General features: G+C 42.0%; 2 protein-coding genes across 3 annotated transcripts; one reads left to right on the forward strand and one right to left on the reverse strand.

Moving 5' to 3' along the window:
- The first annotated feature begins 2,328 nt into the window (after window positions 1–2,328).
- On the forward strand, window positions 2,329–5,307 carry her13 (hairy-related 13). The gene is made up of 4 exons (XM_077611544.1): window positions 2,329–2,592; window positions 2,670–2,756; window positions 3,349–3,430; window positions 3,942–5,307. Exons 1-4 carry the CDS (start codon window positions 2,506–2,508, stop codon window positions 4,400–4,402), a joined length of 717 nt encoding a protein of 238 aa, XP_077467670.1. The 5' UTR covers window positions 2,329–2,505; the 3' UTR covers window positions 4,403–5,307.
- A 2,578-nt stretch (window positions 5,308–7,885) lies between these two features.
- On the reverse strand, window positions 7,886–22,133 carry LOC144083453 (period circadian protein homolog 2-like). 2 transcript variants are annotated; one of them, XM_077611322.1, is made up of 22 exons: window positions 21,986–22,133; window positions 18,860–19,412; window positions 18,108–18,200; window positions 17,633–17,787; window positions 17,412–17,533; window positions 17,121–17,322; window positions 16,568–16,619; window positions 15,985–16,127; window positions 15,756–15,834; window positions 15,560–15,666; window positions 15,311–15,464; window positions 15,022–15,130; window positions 14,666–14,942; window positions 14,400–14,538; window positions 14,182–14,318; window positions 13,790–13,987; window positions 13,325–13,570; window positions 11,718–12,946; window positions 11,147–11,378; window positions 10,816–11,053; window positions 10,236–10,386; window positions 7,886–9,753 (listed from the first exon to the last, which is right to left on the reverse strand). In XM_077611322.1, exons 2-22 carry the CDS (start codon window positions 19,300–19,302, stop codon window positions 9,598–9,600), a joined length of 4,662 nt encoding a protein of 1,553 aa, XP_077467448.1. In that variant the 5' UTR covers window positions 19,303–19,412; window positions 21,986–22,133; the 3' UTR covers window positions 7,886–9,597. The 2 variants fall into 2 exon arrangements, with proteins under 2 accessions (XP_077467448.1, XP_077467447.1); XM_077611321.1 differs by having other exon boundaries at window positions 14,400–14,541.
- Window positions 22,134–23,538: the final 1,405 nt, after the last annotated feature.

A 23,538-nucleotide genomic window follows, 5' to 3' on the forward strand; every position in this document is an offset into this window, starting at 1 on the left:
CGCATCCCCTTTAACAAAGGCTGCTCGGGACAGCTGCTCCCAGTCCGCACCATTAAAGATGTGGTGCGGGGATCTGAGGGTGGCGAGGTGCCAAAATCCTTCCACTTCAAAGGTCTGAAACGCTTCCTTCATTTGGGGCTGTAGAGTTTTACTGAGGCTCTTTTTGCGCAATGACGCGCAACTGTGGCATTTCCGTGCACAATAAACGCGCAGTGTATTTGTTGATCAGAAGCGCCGTGCGCATCTTGAGTCAAAGAAAGTAGACCATCGCGCCACCCTGGTGACGATTTGCATGAGAATGGAATGTACAAAACGCGAATAACAAGAGCAAAGAATCTATTATGCAGAAAAAAACTAAGTGGATTATTTTTCCAACTAAAGTGCGGGATTCTTGAAAAGTAGTAGGGAAATTTTGCGTTCAATTGCAGAATGTGCGTTTGCACACAAATTAGGAATCGACAAATAAGAGTGAGAATAAATGCAAAATGCAGCAGCAGCGATCTCGGGGCAACACCTGTCGCTTTCTTTGGATAAGGACACTTAATTCCCCCGGCTGATTCTGTTTGGGCCGAGGGGCCGCCAGCAGCAGCTGCCAACTGAAGGCATCGCGTTACATCCGCCCCACATCCATCCCAGGCAGTCTTCTGAGGCTCGAACACAAAAGCGAGCAGAAAGCATCATGCATGAAACGTCATGTCAGATATTATTGTTGAACCTGAACAATCTGCCAAGATCCAATATCAGAAAAAGTTCCTATACTATGATTTCCTGTTTTCATCCTGTCACTTAGACACATTTTGTATTTATGTAGGGTACATGTTGTTTTTGCCTGGTAGTCAAGTCGTTAGTGGGTCCGCCTCACAGTTCTGGGATCCTGGGTTCGATCTTCCTGTGTGGAGTTTGCATGTTCTCCTCCTCGAGCTTGCGTGGGTTTTCTCTGGGTGCTCCCACAGTCCAAATACATGCGTCATAGGCAGGTTGAACACTCTAATTTGGCCCTAGGTGTGAGCGTGAATAGTTGTCCATCGCCGGCTGGCCATCGATTCAGGGTGTTCCCTTCCTGGTGCCTGAAGTCAGCTGGGATAGGCTCCAGCACCCCCAATGACACATATGAGGAAAAACAGTTCAGAAAATGAATGACTTAATGAATACTTTGTATGTATGTTTTGACTTTAGGTACAGTTTACGTTGAGCTGTACAATAAATGGGATGTGAGTCCGAATGTAAACAAAACACGATACAGTATAGCTACTTATATTAGGGATGTAACAAACCTATTAAATGATATCTGCAGCTCATTCGAAGGCATCACGGTACGATAAGTCTATCATCATCCAACTGATTCTTACATTCATAGACAACGTAATTGCGGCAGTCTAGTGTTGGTGAAGCCTTGTCAAGTGTAACACCAATTTCACCATTTATAAAATCTGCCACCAAATGTTTCGATCCAAGGGCCTTTGATCAATTTCATGGGGTATTATGGACACGTTTGGGACAGTTACATTTTGTCTAATCCCAGAAAAAAATACAACACAATTTTGATGTTTTTAAGTGATCTGAAAGATGAATGAATGTATGGTGTCAGTCTAGTCATCTCACAGGGGTCTTTACCTGTGTGTTTACTATTTATATGAAAAAAATACTGTAATAAACAGCTTTGGAATTCAGTGTCTTTAATCTCTATAGTATATACCTAATTCACTATTATGTGGATTCAGGAATGAGGATTTGTGCATATGCCTAGCTACAAAATGTGATTTCAATTTATTCAAAAGCACAAAAAGCCTTTTATTTTAATTTAATAATGATACCCTTTTTAAAATTTTAGTTATTTACGGTCAGTCAAGTAAATTATTATTATTGTCAATCCCACGCTGGTCCACACCGTGTGGAGTTTGCATGTTCTCCCTAGACATGCGTGGGTTTTCTCCGGGTACTCCGGCTTCCTCCCACGTCCCAAATACGTGCAAGGTAAGCTGTTTGAACACTCTAAATTGCCCCAAGGTATGAGTGTGTAAGTGAATGGTTGTCCATCTCCTCATGCCCTGCGATTGGCTGGCCACCAATTCAGGGTGCTCGTAAATATAGGCTCCAGCACCCCCCGCGAACTTTATGAGTAAAAGCGGTAGAGGAAACGAATGACTATTTTTACATATACCAGCTATTTTGCTCCATACCTTTTCTCAAATGTGAAAAACGAAGGCGTCTTTGCCTTGACACACGCACACACAAAAACAACCAAAAAACCCTTCATTAAAGTCTGTCCAGCTCTTGCAGTATAGTGACCAGAGACAAAGAGCTGCGTTCCTATTGGCTGCTGCCTTGTGCGCCCTGTTGTCGCCCAGCAGGAGCAGCTCGCCCCCTATTCACATGTAAATAAGCCCCTATAAATGCCAGCAACAGTCATCGGATGACGGCAGCACGTCTCGTTGGGATTGTACACGACATTAGTACTACACACAAGTCCCGGCCGCGGAGGGAGAGGAAGCTTGAGTGAACAACATGGCTCCTTCTGCTCGGCACAGCAAGAGCGAATTTAGCCTGCCAGAAGAGGAGTGCTTGTACGGGATCCACAAGTCGGACAGAAAGGTAAAACGGAGGCTGCGCTGCAAGCGGGGTTTCCACGCGCAGGGAGTAAATATGGGGATTTTTTTAATGCCTTGCAGACCAGGAAGCCTCTGGTGGAAAAGCAGAGGCGAGCTCGCATCAATGAAAGCCTGCAGGAGTTGAGGAGCTTGTTGGCCGATTCGGACGTGAGTGTTCAGCCAAATACTGTGGTATTATTATTTCAAACGCAGAATGGATAGTTTTATTGCATTTCAACCTCCCTTATTTAGATTGTTGACTACTGTTTATTTATTTTCTTGACTACTTATTTATTGATTTATTAATTATTTATCTGTTTGTTTGTTGTTAGTTCTGCACTTCGCTACTTATTTATGTTGTTGACTACTTTTTATACCTGGGTTAAAATCCAGGTCGGTCCACATGTGTGGAGTTTGCATGTTCTCCCCGGGCCTGCGTGGGTTTTCTCCGGGTACTCCGGTTTCCTCCCACATTCCAAAGACATGCATGGTAGGCTGATTGGACACTCTAAATTGCCCCTAGGTATGGGTGTGAGTGTGTATGGTGAGGATAAAGCGGTTCAGAAAACGAGATGAGATGAGACTACTTATTATGTTGACTACTTATTTACTATTTATTATTTATTATTTATTTGTTGGTGATTTACTTATCTATTTGTCTCTTTGTTCTTGTTATTGTACACTTTGTGGTGAGGCTTTAAATCTCATTATACACGTATAATGACAATAAAAGCATTCAATTCAATTCTATTTTAAATAGTTGCACTCTAAGATGGAGAACGCCGAGGTGCTGGAGATGACCGTGAAAAAGGTAGAGGACGTCCTGAAGAGCCGAGTGCAAGGTTTGTCCCTCATTTTACACCATTCAGAATGAAAATGAAACAAGAATTCATTGGAAAAGAGATGAGATTGGTCATTGATGTGCAGAGAAAAGTAATAAGACGTGCCTCCCCATCGATTTCTCCAGGGTTGAACTACAGTTAAAGTATAGTGAGTAGTAGATCCAACTAGAAGATGCAATTTTGGGGGAGGAATTGCTTATGCTTTGCTTTCTCTGTCATGAGTCCCTATCAGATCATTTTCTTCCAATTGGAAATCAATAGGGACATTGGACATAATTGGGGATACAATGGCCTGGCGTCCACTTATGATGTGGACATCACCTTTCTCAGAAACTACACAATGTAAAAAGATAATTATTTGTTTTTACACTCATCAGGTCCCAATTGGCCTAAATATCAAAGAGAAAGTACAAATGCATGCCTTGCAAGAGTCTGGGTCTTAGGAGATTAAATTGCAGGCTAAGACCAACCCGACAAGTTGAATTACTCCCTAATGTTGTTTCATTAACAGAAGAAGACACGCTGAGCCACGAAGCGAGTGAGAGGTTCGCTGCTGGCTACATCCAATGCATGCACGAGGTCCACATGTTTGTGTCCACCTGCCCCGGCATCGACGCAACGGTGGCGTCCGAGCTCCTCAACCATCTACTGGAGTGCATGCCCCTGAACGAAGACCACCTCCAGGACGTGCTGATGGATCTGATGACGGACACGCCCGGGAACGCGGGAAGCGCGTGGCCCGGAGACTTACTCCGTTCGGCACTGGCTTCTCCTGGGGGGAGGAGCGTGTTCAGCGGCTCGTCCCCCAACCTCTCGCCGGCCCCTTCCGGCACGTGCGGCGAGGACTCGTGCTCCGATCTGGATGACACCGACAGCGAGCACAACCAGAGTACCGTGCAAGCTTTGGAAAACGGGGAAGCTCTGAGCACGCCCACGGCGACCTACCCCAGGTCCATGTGGAGACCCTGGTAAAAGCCTCCCGGTGTGGATGGGCTGCATGATGCTGGATCTAGAGGAAAAATTGCACCCCAAAACAAACACTTAATAATTACAAATGAATGGATTCATCCACAGTTGCCACATTTGCGGATTAATGTCTGAGCAGTTTGTCTTCATTACTCTTTGGACAGACACATTGATGCTGTGTATCTTTAGGATGGTTGATGTCTTTTTTTTCTGACTCTTTTGAAGTCGTGAAACATTGGAGTCCACTCAGTGAACAAAACTGCAGAAAGTGTGTCAAACTGATCTTTGGATTTCGCCGATTGATTATTTGGAGAGTGGATTTCCTTTAGGCAGCACAGTGAAGAAGTGGGTAGCACATTTTCGCAATTCCCAGGTCTTGGGTTCAAACTTGTGCTTGTGTGCGTTACCTCCAGCTTTCTTCCATTTTCCAAAAGCAACTCTACATCAGCCCTTGATTTGAATGAGAGTTTGAATGGTTGTTTGTCTAATTCCCCGGTCTGTCTGGCCACCACTTCAAGGTGAACCCAACCAAATTTATCTACGAAAGGCTCTAGCTCACTTAAGATGACCCTAAGGAGTATCAAAATCAGTTGGATGATTTTTTGTGGTTTTTCATCCGAGGCATATTGATGACACTCTCACAATATTCACTTATAGCTCAACCGCTAAGGCCAAATGAGGACTATACCCCTTTTTATGTGAATAACTTCACATAATGTACATAGAATTTGTATGGTGAGCTCTTTTTAGAAAATGTAAGTTTGGCAGTGCCTCTGATTAATATAAATATTTCTAATGTATTTCATAAAGATTTGTACTGGTAGTTTATATGTCTAGCAAATCCCTGTAGAATGTTGTGTTGCTATAATGTTTACATCACTGAATTTTCATAATAAAATATTTTAAAGGAATGGCTTGAGTGAAATGTAATGTGACTCAAATATATTCGTCTTTTTTGTAAAGCAATTTTTAAAAATAGAAACTTGTGCGGTCATAAGCTCTTGTTGTGGAATTTTTATCCATACAGTAGTACAGGGGTGGCCAAGTCCGGTCCTCGAGAGCCCCTTATCCAGTCTGTTTTCCATGTATCCCTCCACCAACACACCTTAATCAAATAATTGGGATCTTGCTGATGAGTTGATCATTTGATTCAGGTGTGGTAGAGGAGGGAGTTATGGAAAACAGACTGGATAGGGGCTCTTGAGGACCGGACTTGACCACCCCTGCTGTAGTAGGAGTCACATCACATTCATACCATGCACGACTAACCTCAGTCGTACCAATTTAGAAAGCTGATTCAGCAACTTAACTGGAAGTCCATTGAGTAAGTTAATTTACTTGCAAGTCTCATGTCAGTCTAAATACAGACTTAAATGTGGTGATTTTGTTACACTACATTTAAAATACTTTACAATGTTGCAACTGGTCTTCTAAATATTGCTAGATTTTAAAATGCGTTGTCCTGCAGTGAGATACACAAAATGTATATATTGACTTCTAGTTATGGTTGCTGTACATAACTATCCTGCCAGCCAAGAGCTTTTATATGTCTTCAACAACTAAATGATAATGAGATACTCACCTAGATACTTACCTAAAATGGTGCCTGTCATGTCAAAAACAGTAAAAAAAAATATTTTTCCACTTTTGTAAGCTACTATTAATAGTTCAAATGTATCTTCTCACCTGTAAAGTTGAGGTAAAGAAATGAGCCTTCGCTTTAATGGATTTCACTTTTCTTCTGGTTTATGTAATGTTACTTACTGTATTCAAACACGCAACTGTTTGAAAAGGTAAACACTATTTGCAATCCCTCATTACTACTGTACAAAATGTACACAACGCTTGCATTAGTTCTCATTAGACATGGCGGTGTACATGTGTCTGGTGAGTGTGTGTTCCCGTTAGCACTCCCTTGCCATTGAGTCACACCTCTTGGCAGATGAGCTCATTGGCAAAAAGCTGTTACATCCTGTTGGGATAATGCAGGCTCACCATCACAATGCATTGACCGCCATATTCTTCCGTCCTGTCAGAAAAAAAGCAAACGTGGAAAACACTCCGTAAAAAGCGATTTGAGGGGATTTCACACCTTAAAGTTGATGACGTTATATATGATGTCAGAGACTGATGAGATGTTGCGTCTTGAAACTTTTTAACTATTTAAGACAGCTAAGTGATGGAGGGCTGGAATTTAGGGTGCCCGTAGTTAGCTGGGATAGGCTCCAGAACCCTACGCGGTTCTTGTGAGGATAACCAGTTCAGAAAATGAATGAATGAAAAAAGAGGTGGAGGGGTGTGAAAGTGACAGGAAACAACTCAAGGAGCTCCAGTGATCAAAGCTGACACTGACCATTTGACAGGGAAGTGTCAAAGGCTTCCAGACCTGAAAAGTCATTAAAAAGAATACCACCTAGCTCAATTTCTTCAAAGAGAGGCATCCACACACACAGCAAAGCTACAAAATTATGACTGAAATGATATATTTCAAAAGCGCGGTTATTGCTAACAACCTCAAACTGAGAACACTTTCAAATCCAGTGCTGAACTTGGTCATATGGTCAATTTGACATTTAACTATAAATGTATTGAATGGGATTTTAAGAATCTTATCTTTATCCCATGAAGATCAAGAGTGAAAATTACTTTGTATGTTGTTACAACTTTAAACCTGAAAAAAGACATGTAAAATAGCTTTTCTTCTCATTTAGGTCTTTGCCTAACGTATCAGAAAACAGACAAAGCTCCAGCATCTTCACGCATCAGCTGCAGGTTGGTGGCCAGTTTGTATGAGGTCTGGTTCAAAGGTCAACAAAATGCAGCAGTTGGCCCGAGAGAGATTTAACGGGCACTAGGCAGCATATGGCGCTGTGAGAGAACAATCACTTGCGCAAGCAGCAGGCTGAACATCAAATGCTTACTGTATTGTAAGAACCCTACTGCTTTTAGTTTGACTATTATTATCATTATTTAATTTATATTAGTATCCTGCAAACATTTGCAATCAGATTATCAATGCTATATTCATCCTGGTCATATGGTGTTAACAATAATTGCTTGTTATTCAATATGGAGGGAAACTACAAATCTCAACCAATTAGAAGATTGTAAGAATTGAATTCATTATGGGATGCCTCATAAAACATAAGACTTAATGATGAGATATTATGCTTTGTGTAGAATAACTATGTGATTTACCATGGACAAAGAACAGTTTGAAATATTACAACTGATAGGAAACTCCAATTCTACATAGGTTTGATCGTAAGCGTAAAAGATTCTTTGCCTTCTTATGAACTCCGATTGGCTGGCAACCAGTTCAGTGAGGTTCGGTCTCCATAACCCAGCGACCCTCATGAGGATAACGGGTATGAAAGATGAATGAATGCAGATGAACGTTTTATTTATAAACAAAAAAATTATCAAATTGCTGTGTGTCCCCCATTCATTTTAGGCATATTGTCAATATCAAATGAAAAGTCTCAACTGTTTAAAGACTTCCTGTAATTTTATTACAACAATATATCAGTGTTTCAAACACAAATTCCTACATACAAGAATGCACAAAACTGCACTATAGTTTGATAAAATCAGAGTCATACAATGGCAAGAAACCAAATGTACAGGACACCAATGTATGTCCCAAAAGCATAAACAATATATGGACTTACAAGTCAGGTTGCTTCCTTCACTCCAACATATTATCTTCCCCGTTTGTGAAAAAACAGTAAGGCGTAAAACATTTTTCATCCTATGTTTTTAGTGGAATTTCTAGTCCTGATGTACAAACCAGTTACATTCTCAATGCTTTACACACCGAAGAGCTTATGGGGCAGAAATAAGAGTTGACGTTGCTTGTAGTTTCATTTCTCTCCATTCACTGTGGCAGGATATTTATAAGTCTGCTCATTTGGGCCAGTCCAACAGGACAATAATGCAATGGAATTGTCACATGTTGTCCAAATGCACACAAGTCACATGACTCAGGACTGTCCCCATCTTCAATCACACTTGCATGTAAGTTTTTCTTGCAAATACATGGACAAAATGGCATCAGTAAAGCTGACTCAGCTTTGCTGAAACCGGATGTAAAAAAACTGACCACACAAACACACACACACATAAACTAGCAGTGAGAGGTCCAGCCTGTATTACATTCAGAAGCCTTATCCTTGCCAAAGCACCTGAGCTGGTCCCAGTCCACCAAGTATCACAGCCGTCATCCCCAAAACAAGTTTTTCCGTTGTTGTTTAGACAGAAATATTATATACATGTGTGGTCCCTGATTAGCTACGTTATTTTGTATTAAAACTAAAAAGGTATAACAGCGTTGAGGCAATAACACCGTCAAGTACCCCATCTAAATAACGCTAACCGGAAAAAAAAGTAATTTTCAATTCTAATTAATTTAATATTATTTGAGCAAAAACTGGAAAAAAACTTGCTGTAAATCAGTTTTATCACCCACTTCTTGTGTGCCAGTTCCCAGTCTCACACTAAAGTGACCAAGAGCTACTGCACAGGACTTGAAAATATACTATACACAGTATTTTGTTGTCAATACGTTATATACAATCTTTACTTGAAGAAATTTGGCTGTAGCTTTAGAAACCCTGGTCAAGTTGACATCAACTCTAAAATAAATAAAAAAAACTGTTAAATGCATGTGTTGTGTATCAGATTGTCATTGCGTGAGGCCAGTTACAGTCATTGCTGATGAGTCGAGGGTTACACAAACCATCCGTTTGCCTATCTAAGTGCTTTGCTGTGGTCTGAGAAGTAGAAGAGTTCATTAAAAAATGGAGCTCTCCCTACTGACAAGTCGCTAACAGTGAAAAGATAGATAACACAAGATCAAAAGGGCATGGAAATGCCCTTGTGACAATAGTTTCAACAACTACACATTTTGGACTGCTCACATCATCTCTCAGAAAATTGTTGAGGGGGAGGGGAATTTCAATTAAATTATAGGTATCACTTCTGAGATTGTGTTGAGACAGCTGTACAAAGTAAAGGCTCTGTGTGGTCATTTTATATCACATTCTCACAGTCAACACACAAACACACTTGCGGCACCTGTGTTCATGAGTCTTGTTGAGGGTGCCAGGCACATGGTTCTTTAGTCTTGTATCTAACCATGCATGTGTGCGTGAAGTGTCCATGAGTGGTTAAATACGCGCCCTCTGCTGGTAGGTGACCGTTCACGAGCCAGTGTCCAGTTTGGGCTGCGACTCCTGTGACAGGCTCTGAGTGTTTTCGCAGTCTTGGTTCAGCTCTTCATCCATCTCCCCCATGTCCATTTCAGTGAGACTGTCCTCAATGTGGTCCTCTGTGGCATCCTTGCAGTATAGACACTCCTGAATACAGAAACACTCCCATGGTAAATATAACAAAAACGCATTGCAAAATTATGATTCTAAAATCACGTTGACCCCTCAAACATTCATTCATTTTCTGAATCGCTTATCTTCACAAGGGTCGCGGGGGGTGCTGGAGCCTATCCCAGCTGACTTCGGGCCAGAGGCGGGAAACACCCTGAATTGGTGGCCAGCCAATCGCAGAGCACGAGGAGATGGACAAGCATTCACGCTCACACTCATACCTAGGGGCAATTTAGAGTATCCAACCCGTCTAACATGCAGTTTTTTGGAATGTGGAAGGAAACTACAGTACCTGGAGAAAACCCACACGGGCCTGGAGAGAACATGCAAACTCAACAAAGGAGGACCGACCTGGATTCGAACCCAGGACCCCAAAACTGTGAGGCTGATGTGCTAACCACTCATGCGCCGAACCTCCCTCCCCTCAAACATTTGCAAGAAATGAGTTCAGATCTTACCTTCACATTTATAGCAGCAGGCAGCCCCCCTCTTCTCATCCACGGGTGTTCATCCAGCAACTCCCGGCGTTGTTCTGATGAAAAGTGGGGCTGGCTCTTTTGCATCTGTCTTAGTCGCTCCTTGTCTTCCCGTAGAATCTTCTGAATGTCCCTGTTGGAATGAAAAATGCAATCTTATTTTCTGCTTGAAGGAAGCTTTTTATGGGTCATTTCAAAATTGAAGGACATTTTGGCCTTCACTTCCCTGGTTTTGGAAAGATTAAACCAATAGTAATATTTCTATGACAGATTTTACACAGTATTTGATCTTTACAGGTAGGGATGCCCATAGACAGAAATTGGTCCTAATCACGAAGGTGTATTGTTTTTTTAAATTAATTATTAAGTATAAACTAATTGGCTGCCATTGATAGCACAGGGTGTTCAATATCTTTTGATAGTCAAATTGAATATGACATCTATCATCTAGTATTTTTTTTCCAATCTGGTCACGGGACATGTAAATTTCTTCAGAAAGTGTATGTTTTAATATTTTGTAAGGAGATTTTATACATTATGATATCTTGAGTATTGTCCTCACCTGCATGGCATTTGATAGGTCATCATGACCTTGTCATCTGCATTGGCCATCAGTAGCCAAGGGGGCTCCTGGAGAACATATTCAATGAAATGCTCTCCCTCGCCTTTGCCAGGCACCTTGGCCTGTGATTGGCCACCGTCACAGTCTCCTTCGCCTCTAGCCTTGTCTTTGGTCTTAATCTTGGGGTCGTGTTCCAAAGAATCAATACTGCCAAAGTATTTGCTTGTGTTGCTGCTCCCTATTTAGTGTTTGAGAGAAATACATAAAAGTCAGATCAAAGAGTGCTTTTGAGCAGATTTCTCTTAAGGTTGGTCGGATTCTATCCACAAACCTGTTCTGCTGCCTGAAGCTCCGCTGGCCGATGTACCGCATCCATTGCAACCGGAGCCTGATCTCGAGCCCGAGCCTGAGCCCGAGCCCGATCCCGATCCGAAGCCCATGGAGCCAGATGTTGCTGAACCAGTGCCAGAGCGAGAGTCCTCCTGCTCTTGGTGTAGGAGATCAAAGAGGTGACAGGAAGACGAGTGGCTATCACTGTGTGTGCCGTCTTCCAGAGACTCAACCTGCATCATTAAGAGACAAAGAAAAACATATGCTGTTATAATTGTATGGGAAGCCGTTTGGTCTTTTTTTGGGCATTTACTTTTTATTTTCCCCTTAATTTACCATTTACATGTTTTTCTAGTATTACCGCTTTCTCAAAACACTTCACCTAAAAGCTTGATCTTTAGATATTTGTCTTTGAACATGGATTTTATTCAAGCTGATAGATCCAGTGGCTGTGTCATATAATACCAGCCTTGCAGGTGTCTCGTTTCATTTGTAAGAATGATATTTATATCTAGAATAGCTAAAATAACATATTCAACAATTCATTTCAACGATTCCTCAAAATTCCTCACCTGAAGATTTTCATCCTTGGCTGAGACCATGGCATTTTTTTGCCCTGCATCTCCTGCTGCAAATGAACATGGTGCTGCGCTGGCTACTTGGGGTCCAGAAAAGGCCACAGTACTGTCCTGGCGTTCTTCCATGCTGAGTAGATTGAGCTGAAGCGGCGAGCTACACCGAGACTCGAACAGGGTCGGTGATGTGGTACGCTCACGTGTTGCAGATGCCGGGGTTGAGGAGCGTGACGCCGCTGCCTCCCTCGGCTCCAAACCTGAGTCTTTGGGAGGTTGGCCGTTTAGGCCGTAAGTGAAAGGCTGCGGCGGGTACGGGGTCTGCGTGACAAATGGAGTCTGGACTGGAAAAGTGGGTTGCGCAGTGAAGGGCTGCTGGGCAGGGTAGGTGGTGGGGCGAGCCTGGAAAGGCTGCTGACATTGGAAGGCGGTCGGCACAGGGAAAATCTGTTGGCCGGTGAACGGAGGTTGCGTTGGCAGGGTGTGTGTTGGCAGGGTGTACGCTGGCTGCGCCGGTTGAAAGGGCTGTGCCGGTTGAAAGGGCTGCGCCGGTTGAAAGGGCTGCACCGGTTGAAAGGGCTGCGCCGGTTGAAAGGGCTGCGCCGGTTGAAAGGGCTGCGCCGGTTGAAAGGGCGGCGCCGGTTGAAAGGGCGGCGCCGGTTGAAAGGGCTGCGCCGGTTGAAAGGGCTGCGCCGGTTGAAAGGGCTGCGCCGGTTGAAAGGGCTGCTGGGCGTTAAACTGAGGTTGCGTCTGGCTCTGCTCCAGGAAAAATGTCGGTCTAGGAGCAGGTCCCATTTGGCCCAAAGGTCCCATTTGTGGGTAGAGGTAATTTGGCACCACCAGGGCCACCATAGGCGTAACAATGGGAGCGGGAAAAGTAGTTGCAGTGGGAGGGACCTGGGTGCTCTGGCCTTCTATAAAGCCTGTGGGAAGGGAGGGTTCGGGGAGAGGGACCTGGGCCGGCGCGGCAGGTGCCGGTGGGTAGAGCTGGTACGCTGGCACCATTGTCGGGTAGGTTACGTTAAAAGCCGACAAGGAAGCCTCCGATGGGGACCATGATGTTTGGTTGAGGCCCTGAAGAGGAGGAGGGCGGGGTTTGCGGTTTGACACGCCACTGTCTGACGAATCAGGATGCTTCATGCGTGGCTTCTTGGACTTTCGATTACGGCTGCCCTTTTTGGCAGTCGTCTCTGGCCTGTTGCTGCCCTGCTTGGCGGCACCTTGTAGTCCTGGTGGTTATAAAGAAAAACATGGAGGGCCTTGAAATTTGGACTATAGAATTTACAAAATGTCATCACATCTGCATTTAACCAAAAAACAAATTAGCCACAAACATCACAGACTGGGAGTGTGGGATTAACAAATTTGCTGAAAGAAAACCAATTAGATCCACGTTTGTTTTAGTGGCTTTTGAGTTTACTCTGATTAACAAATTCCTCTGTTATTGAGAGTGACTGACGTGACATCTCAGTGTTTTGGAACTGGAAAGGGCTGATTCACTGTCAGCCCTTCCATTTCGAATGGTGTGGACGTACATCACCTCTAATGGTAGCCATTAAAGTTACGTTTTTGAATAGTTTTGTAACCTCATGTTAAAGATTTCCTACCTTCAGGATTGACTGCCCTCTTCTGCCTGTGCAAATGTGTGGAATAGTCCTTCTGGAACGTCCTGGCTTTAGAAGGTTCTCGGCAGCGATTGAGAAAAGCTTGCTCTTCTTTTTGTGTGTGAGCCGCCAGCACCTGCTTGGTAAGTCCCAGCCGCTTATAGGCCTCTTTCTCCTGGCTCACCGGAGACACCAAACTAACGGGTGGGGCATGGGGGGCCGGGCTCTCAGCCACATCCTCGATTATTTCTGCCAAAACAATTCATAAACGTTAGTCACAAGTTACTTATGAAAGGATTTTCATCTAAGACCCTATGCTACACTTTTGTAAGGCATCTTGCCACTGCTATGGCATGCTCACTTGTACTATCCAGCGTTCGTTACATTCCTAACTTCATTGCTTTACTCTGATACGGAATTATAAATTGGAATAGAATGATAAATTTGAACAGTGAATATAAAACTTGCCAGACTCCGGTTGAGGCTTCTTGTCTCCCACATGCACAATGGTGCTGCTATAGCTACACTGAGATGTGATTGACACAACGCTTTCTGCCTTGCTCGGTAAGGGAAGGGGTCCCATTGGCGCACCGACGACTGCTGCCTTGGACTTCTTGAGCACTTTCATGTTTGACAATCCAGGCTGTCCCTCCAGCAACAAAGTATCTAAAGGAAAGAGTTTGTCATCACTACACTGAAAGTGCACCTCAACACCACCTAAGTAAAGAAAAAATTCTCTTGCCAAAACAAACACAGACATATTGTATGTGTGTGTGTGTGTGTGTGTGTGTGTGTATGTGTGTATGTGTGTATGTGTGTGTGTGTGTGTGTACATGTGTGTGGTTCCAAATCATAAGCACCTGTGTTTGAACCGCCAGGCGTTTGCATGGTGTCCTCTGTACACTTCTTGCCATCATCTGAGTTGGAAGAGGTGGTGTTTGAGGAAAATTGGTATTTCCTCTTAACAGTAATGGGGATGTTACAACTCTCCAGGTAACTGTGAAAGGCACAGTTATGTTTAAGTTTTAAATTCATATACAAGACTTACGTAAACGTGTACACACAAGCACACACTTACCGGATAACACTGTCAAGGCAGCTAATCTGCTGGTAGGAGCAGGCAGTTTGGTCTTTGAAGGTGAATTCATCCATGCTAACCGCATTACTATCTTTTGGTGCGGCGTCTTTGAGACGTACCAATGGACTTTTCTGAGACACTGCTGTTCCAGGAAAAAAAAATCACTTGTGTCAGGAAAAAAAAGTTTGTATACAATAGGTTTAGTTCTGATAGGCTGTAAAAAGAGTATTTATTTATGAGCTGTTTTGATACTGAACTGAACTCACCGTCTGTATTTTTCTTTTCAGGTTTCGATAGATATGGGGCAGGTGATGGGGGAGGGGAGCGTAGGCAAATGTGTGAGTCCTGGTTCTTCAGCATGTGAACTCCCTTACAAATCTCCTGGAATGTTCTGGTGGGCTTGGCCTTGCTTGTCTCCTCAGTGGTATTCCCTACCATCACGTTCCCGTTGCTTTCGCTGGATGAGCCATTGCTCACCTGTTGTTCATGGGAGCCATTGCTGCCATGGCTACCATAACCACTGGATCCCATGTTGTGAACCGGCTGAGGATAAAGATTTTGTTAAATAACTGAAAAAAGCCTGCCTTAAATTGTGTTTAAATAATGGGTCGCATGTACATACTTGTAAGAGTAGCTTGTGGATCTGCTCACTAATTTCTTGGATGTCTGAATCCATCATCTTCCCTTCATTGAAGGGCATCGCTGCAAAAACATCTTCATTCATAGGACCCCTGAAAAAAAAACGTGTGCCGCATGTCAGCAAAACATGTTGAATGAGTCAATTTTGTACTGAAATTCCATCCGAGAAAGTAAGGTCGATGGGTGGTGCAACCAAAAGTGGGATGGAATTTTAGAGGAATTCAATCTGAAATGGTCATTAAAAAAGACTAATGTATGTATCAAAGACTTACATGCGGACTTTGTGCCTTCCAATGACAAAGGAAACTTTGCGGCTCCAGGGATTAACAAAGCTGGACCAGCTGGTATCGATTGTAATGTATTCCCCATTTTTTGCACAGAACCGAATCGAGGAGTGGTCGAATGGCTGACCAGCATACTTCAAAACTGTTGGTGGAAAGGAACAAAGTGTGTGAGATCATGTTCTACAATAGAAGGACTATAGGTGCCGTATCAATCCCATTGAAGAAATGTAGTCTTACTCTTGCGGTGCACCGCCAGCATGATTGGCCTGTCGTCTGGGTGCATATTGAGTAGGACAGGTGTCCCAATCAAGTCCTGGGGTAGGTAACCCAACAGTGGAACAGCCCTGAAGGGGGGAGGGAGGTATTCAAAGTTTAGACTTTTACACATACGTCAACATATTAGGCAAGATCATAAATACAATCTCTTAATTACCTTTCATCCACATCCTGAAAGACACAGTTAGGTGTGTGCGTTGTGGTGAAGATGCGCTTGTCAGTTGGGATTCTGGGTGCTGGAAAAACAAAAATCAGCTGCTTTAGCCCTTTATTTAAAATCTAATCAATTAATGTAATGAATTAAAAATTATATTTTAAAGTCTACTCAAATTCATGATTTCACTGGTTTAGATGAAAGCAAAAGATATGTATTTGAGCACGCTCACCTTCATAACCAGAGTGTACCCTCTCTGCCAATAGGAGGCAGCAGAATTGCTCCTCAGACAATTCCGGACCTTGAACTTTCATTAGATATGGAGTCATACGGAAAGGATAGTACTGCATATCCCCATGGTGTTCCTTTCCACCACTGCAACACAAAAATAACAATTTTAGTTGGTTAGTTAAATCAAGAAGATGTGCACATCTGTGCAATCTTGGTTTTAAACATTTAACAGTAGCTTTCTATTCTCATGAATGATGAGAAATCAGTATTCACATGAAATTTACAACACATGATTAAATGTCATTTGAAATTAATAAATGTATCAAACACGTAGCACTTGGCATGAGTACACAAGTACACAAGAAGCATGTTTAAAAAAATAGGTTTGTGACCCCTGGTTAGGCCTTTAAAGTGGCTTCAAACTACGTAGTTATTATGAAAAAGGTTCCCATCTGAGCGAGCCTGAGCTTTTCTGTAGTGTTTTTGTGCTCAGTGAAAAGGAAGCTGCATATCAGAAGCTCAAAGCTATGACCCTACACAGTCTTTTCTCCTGCTACTTTGCTTATTAATGCACTTTCACTCACCTGATGCGGCAAAAGAAGGATTTCTCCTGCATGCACTCCGTGGGAGACGACTCTGAATAAGACACAGGGAGAAAGGAGAAGCAGGATGACTAAATCATCGAAATTGGCAATTTCCTAAATCACCCATCCATTGAAGTTTGAATGAGATGACATTGTCAGTGAAGTCATACTCATAACCGTTATATGCAGTCTAAAAAATCTAAGTTGGCTACTTAAACAAACAAAAAAAGAAAACCTTAAACCCGTCGCACTAAAATAGTTACTATATTATTTATTCATTGCTATAATCAGCTTATTAGAAAACAGCGTGGCAGGTGTCTGTGAGTGTGCATCCATTGGTTAATGTGAGATTGATCATGCTAATAAAATGTGTTACGCATGTACCGTCATGTGAGTGGGTAGCTCAACTGAAGGAAATGGAGGCTTCTGTGTGTGGGCAGGGGGTGAAATTTGGGTTTCACGAGGTTTTCCATGTGCCTGGTGCAGCTGGTGGAAAGCCACCATGCAACGTGTGTAAATGCAAGAATTTTAGCACTTTCTAAATTGCTATTACCTCCTCCAGTGCACATGCTCCACGAGGGCAGGCGGTACGGTGTAGTGAAGCTATAGAACACACTGATGTCCTGGGGTGTCAAGAATTCCACAAACTTGGCATTATGGAACACTTCACGCTTGCAGTTTAAGATGGTTGCAGCCTGATCTGAGATGTAAACTATTTTCCCTGTGATGAGTGAGACGGCCACAGCAAATATATCCTGGAAGAGAAAGGGTTGCACCATGTTAAAGTCTTCAGAATAATCACAAAATAATGTAATCATCACAGAAGTGTGATTGAGAGACATACAGTGTTTCTGACGGTGTATTCAGAAGTGATGCTGTTGATTTCCTCAATTGTGTAGGATGACACTTCAAAACCAGGAGGTTGGCTGTCGTTGACCATTAACATCTGGTAGTACTCCTCATTAGCTATAATGAAATGATCCATGACTATGCAGTTTATTCTGAAGTACAATAGAGATCTTAGGTTGTTGGGAAATAAAAGAGATGAGCAAAAACAAATCTTACCTTTCACCTGCTTCACACACCGTAGAGCATATTTGAGTGTGTTGACAGTGGTAGACTTGCCCTTGCTCCTTTTTTCCATTGGCAAATGTTTTTTCAGCTCCTTCAGGGTCTTGACGAGCTCCTTCTGTGTCTTGGCTTTGGCTGACTGTTCACTGCTGCAGAGCGAACACGAGGCAAGTACACATGCTTTAGAGAAAATGTCTCACCAATGCTGGCACACTCATGAGCTGAGATATGAATTGGCTGAGGTATGATTAGATTGACTGGTGTTGAGATGAGTGACATGTAGCAGTGTAATGGACCCATTACTTTTAATGATTTAGGTTCAGTTCAACCAAACACAAACCAGAAATGTAGCTCTATTTTACCACCATGTACATATTTTAATCAGAAATTTTTAAACAAGAATGTCCACCTCGACTATAAAAGTGAATTTTGGCTATTTAAATGTTTAAGATGTGGACTGAGTACTAACCTGCAACCACTGCTGGATGGGTTGTCCTGCTCAGAGCTCAAAAGACTGAAGGCATTGGAGCTGCTTGGTGGTGAAGAGCTGTGAGAATTCGAGCTGCAATCATGAACAACAGGTTTTTATTATTAAAACAAAAATAATTGAAAGCCTGAAAAACGTCACACAAAACCTCAAGTGACCCAAAACATGTTTGAATGTGTTGGAAAAACAAAGTGACCCCTAGGCAAGAAGATGTCGGTGATATGTAAAAAAAAAAGACAAAAAAATAGTATAATAATATCTAATTTCATTTGCAGAAATGTCCATGCTTAAATAAGTGCTCGCGACCATATTGACCACTAGATGACTCAAAAGAGAACCAATTATTGGAATAAAACCCAGGAGGAGCATTCCGGTGTTAGAGATTAAACATATGGACATTTCTAATTGGCATTATACTGACAAAAAATATAATTAAAATACTGTAAGGGAAATAATTCTACATCATAAACAGTAATATGTTGCCTGTTACCTATATTTGTCATGAATTGTTTCATAGCTATATTTGTCAAATGATTGTAAGAGTAGTCGCCCATGAATAAAACATTTATTCATGTTACCGCTGAAGAAAGCAGGCAACATTGCAGCCATGACTCATACAGAAGAAAATGGTCTCTCTCTTATATTTAATGATCCATACTTCCATGACCTAGATGGTCCGCTTTCACATAACGGCGAATATTTGTACACGACTGAGTGCGTTACAGTGCTCTCACCTCTTGTTGCTTCCCGATGACTCCATGAGAGCGGAATCTTTCCCATTTCCATTTGAACTGCCCACAGATTCATTTCCGTGAGACTCATTTCCATGTGATTCATTGCCATGGGATTCTGTCCCACTCCCACTGGAGCCCGCCATCTCTACATCTTCGTGCAAGTGAGTTCGCTTCCTCTCATCATGGGGAGAACCTGGCGATGCGGGGTGCTCGTGACTACTTTCACTCCCCTCTGAGGCCAAGCCCAACTCTGGTTCTAATTCACCCATGTCCCTCCTGCCACAGCCCTCACTGTAATTGTTAGCCATACGGTGAAGTTGGCTGATGGTGGGACAGGAAGAGACCCTGCCTTCCTCCACCTGAAGGCTGACTCTTTTGCGGGACCCTTCCCGCCCGTCCAGGGTTGGATAAAGGTAATGGTGAAGGTCACTATTTTCAGACATGGAATGCACCAAAGGACAGGAAATTGGAGACTAGGTCGTGTTCCTCATGGCAGTAGCACACACTGTGTTGCACTGGGTCGAAGTAGAGTTTCTCTCTCACTAGGGAGAACCTGTACAATAAAGGAAAATGCCTGTTACATTATGAACATAGTTTCACAGAGAGGTTGCAACTCTCCATCCCTCTAAAGTTCTATAGTCGCAAAAAAGGATTCCAAACTTTCAGGGTGGAGATTGTGAATTATAATGATAGAAAAATTTATAAACGGCTTGAGAGTCAATTAACAGCCCAATCACAGAAATGATTTTCAAGACCCCTTTAGGTGTAATTTTAGTAAAATGCCCATTCACAGTAGAACATATTTGGATGCAGTTGTAGCTGTTTAACATCCGGTAATCAATGGGGAAACCACACTGGACAGCCACAGGTCTCAAAGTGAAAAAAAAATCATAAGTGTTACTATGATTTAATCTTATGTAATGCAGAGTTGGACTGCAAAACTAACTATTAGCTCCAATTTAATATAGATGATATAGGATATGCACATTATACAGCAACCATTCATTTATGGTAATACAATAATGTCTTTAAGTCATTTTAAAGGGTTAATAAATGTGTATGATATAATACAAATCAACATACAAGATATTCTAACTAGCTTCTTATCATTTGCATAATTAGATTTCTTTAGGAGGTACTTACAGTATGCAATTGTTCAATCAATCCAGGGAACAAGCAATGTGACAAAATACAAACTGCCTCTTGGTTCTCAGCTCTATTTCTCATTTATGTAAGCCAAATTCTGGCAATCTGATCACTCGTTATTATTTATGTAACAAGAAGCACCAGTGTGCAACATTACAAAGATCTTAGTTTCAGTTATAACAATTAAGCTTTAGTGAAATAAATTCCAAGCATCCTCACATCCTGCTGCTTGTCATTGTCTCTGAAATTGTGACTGACTATAAACATTCTTTTCAGAGAAAACCTCTTATTGGCTGAAACCAACTAACCAGTCAGGAGAGAGATGGGAGTGTCAGCAAGTGAAAGCCATGTTAACCAATCGGTGGCTTGAAGACAACAACATCTCATTTCCTTTCATATTCCAATAAATAAATAAAACACCTACATAACATTATAGTAAGTTATATTACATTTCTTAAAGAGCATTTGCCTCTACAAAAAAACAACCCAATCATAAAAACTTACAGCAATACCGACATGCCAAGTAAATCTTTTAAAAAACAATAAAATACCAAAACATTATAATGAAACAGATTTTGAGGCGTCACTGGATGAACATTGGGGAACATGCATAATACCTACCATGCAACGACCTGCCAAAACACCCAATCAAAGACCAAAAGGTCTAAATTCAACACGCAAACAGAGATAGGCTCCATAGAAACATGCTCCTCAACACATAACTCTTTAGAATGACATAATGAAACTGAAGCCAAGGACTATAGAGCTGGCAGCTCTGCATCATCATTCACAGGCTGAACCAGTCACACTAGCCCAGCTCTGAAAGCATTATACAACGGCTGCTTCGGTCACATGGATTTAACTCCAGTGCAGTTTAACACTGCTGTAGCTTTTGCTTCATAAAACTGAATGCTTTGCACTAGCCTCTTCACTTAACAAACCGGCAAGTACAAGAATAAAGGTTTTAGGAACGAATAGGCTCTAGATTGTAATTATTTGGGTCTCTTATTCTGCCCCGAAACAAGATAAAGATCCATAGGTTAAAGATGACAGACACTACATGTATAGTTTTAACTCATATCCCAATACTGAAATATAACATAAGACTACCTTTTCTCGAAGATCCATTTGGCTTCTTTACTTTTATTATATTTTATATACTTATAAAACAATAAGACAAATATATATATATATATATATATATATATATATATATATATATATATATATATATATATACATACACATACATATATACTGTCTTATTGTTTTATAATTATATAAGATATAATGTACATATGTGTGTGTGTGTTCTATATATAGACACACACACACACACATGTAAGATCCCCATCCACATTCATCTATTGATAATTCATACCACTATGCGTTACACAGCTGCAGAATCATCTCCAGTATCCACTGATTTATAAGAATAAAGCATTTTAACACTTCAGTATATTATGAGGCCATGTATAGTCACAAAGGCTACCAGAAAATCTTGGTTAAGAAAAATACCTAATAAGATCATGTTGATCAAAATGGATTGTTTCGCATACATTAATGTTTTTAAACGTTAATAATAAGAAAGTACGTATAGTATAAAGCTGGTAAAATCGGCGAAAAACAACCCTTCCCCCGCTCTCTCCCAGTGACCTGCTATTCACAATCCACACACACACGTTGACCTGCAATCCACAGCACGGTACACTGACACAGTTATGTAAAAGTGACTATTTAGCCGAATAACAGACAAGACAATAATGATCAAGCGGCCCCAAATGGCCCACATCACTCAAGTGAATATTAACTTTCGCTACATGTAATCACATAAAGGCAAAATGTCGTTTTTGCGTTAAATTAGTGAAATAAAAACTAGAGCAAGTCAGTGACCGCGCATGCGCAGACCGAATATCGTTATGCAACTTATTTTTACGTTCATTTTACAACTGCAGGGATAAATTTGAGTGGCAACCTCACCTGGTATATGGAAATATATTCGCCTTTTCTTGCGTATCTTGTCTCATGAAAAAACAAAGCCGAACGGCGAAAATTGATCCACGTATAGGTCAGTATTCCTCTATGGGAGACGGCATTCAGTAGGGCTGACACAGTAGTCGGCAGTTCCACCCTCGGTTGCCTCCGGTTTAGATACAGCAGCCAATCAGCGAACGTTTCTCGCGACCTCAATATTGGTCCCGCCTTATTACTTTTCTATTGGTCAGAAATCGTAGGTTTCCATGGAAAACGTGACGAAGTAGTAAAATGTTCAGCTCATTGGCCAATCCACCTGTCAAACATTTTATATAAACAAGCCAACCTCCGCACGTGGAATCCCATGTTACGTGTCTCGCGCGGTGTGAGCCGGCTAGTTGAGACTCCTAAACAGCGCGTTGCAAGTGGAAATTACATAAAAGCAAAAGTATGATTTACAGTCCAACCCTAACCCCAACCCCAACCCTATCCCCAACTCCAACCCTAACACCAAACCTAACCCTGTATGACTTAGTCTAACCCTAACCGTTAGGGTTAGGGCTGGAGTTAGGGTTAGGGCTAGGGTTGGTGTTAGGGTTAGACTGTAAATCATACAGGGTTAGGGCTGGGATTAGAGTTAGACTGTAAATCATACTTTTGCTTTTATGTAATTTCCACTAACCCTTGTGTAATTTCCACTGGCCCTAACCCCTAACGGTTTGGGGTTAGAGTTAGAGTTAGGGCTAGTTGAGACTCCTAAATAGCGCATTGCGAGTGGAAATTACATAAAAGCAAATGTATTATTTACTGTCTAACCCAGGGGTGGGCAAACTATTCCACAAAGGTGCAGGTTTTCATTCCAACACATTGAGAGGGCACCTTTTCACCAATCTGGTGTCGTACAAGTGCAATCAGTGGATTGCAGTCAGGTGCTTCTTGTTTTCTGCAGAAATCTCATTGGTTAAACTGTCTGCGCTATATTGGTTGGAACAAAAACCTGCACCCACAGCGGCCCTCGAGGACCGGTTTGACCATCCCTGGTCTAACCCTAACCCCAACCCTAGCCTTTGGGGGGGTTGTTCAATTGCACCTTCCTTCTACATTCATTTTAAGAGCCAATGTTTTAAAATCACTTTTATATATTTAGCATATTTTAGTGTGTTGTGTGATTTTTACATGGCTTGGTTATATTATTATTGTTATTATCTTTTTTTATATTTTCATTGTAGTGCAAATTTATTTTTTAACTTTGGCACTTAATTTTACCCAAACATGTAGCACTTAACTGGAGGGCATCCGAGCTTCTCCCTGGCACCCGTTGATTGCCTCTCCGGATGACGCTGCTGTTGACGGGCCTGTCCGTCCAAAAAAAAAAAAAAAAAGAATAATAATAAAGATGGCCCCATTAGCCCGATGCTGGTCTCCCAGCCTACGTATAGAATATTCCCTCTGTCCTGGCAGTATTTTTTTGATTTTGTTTTAAGCTTTTTTAGATTTTGGGGATAGTAATGCGGTGGGAGACCCTGCCATGTACCAAACAAGCCTTGTAATAAGGCCTT

Source organism: Stigmatopora argus, chromosome 10 (genome assembly GCF_051989625.1).
Source record: "Stigmatopora argus isolate UIUO_Sarg chromosome 10, RoL_Sarg_1.0, whole genome shotgun sequence".
Classification (NCBI taxonomy): domain Eukaryota; kingdom Metazoa; phylum Chordata; class Actinopteri; order Syngnathiformes; family Syngnathidae; genus Stigmatopora; species Stigmatopora argus.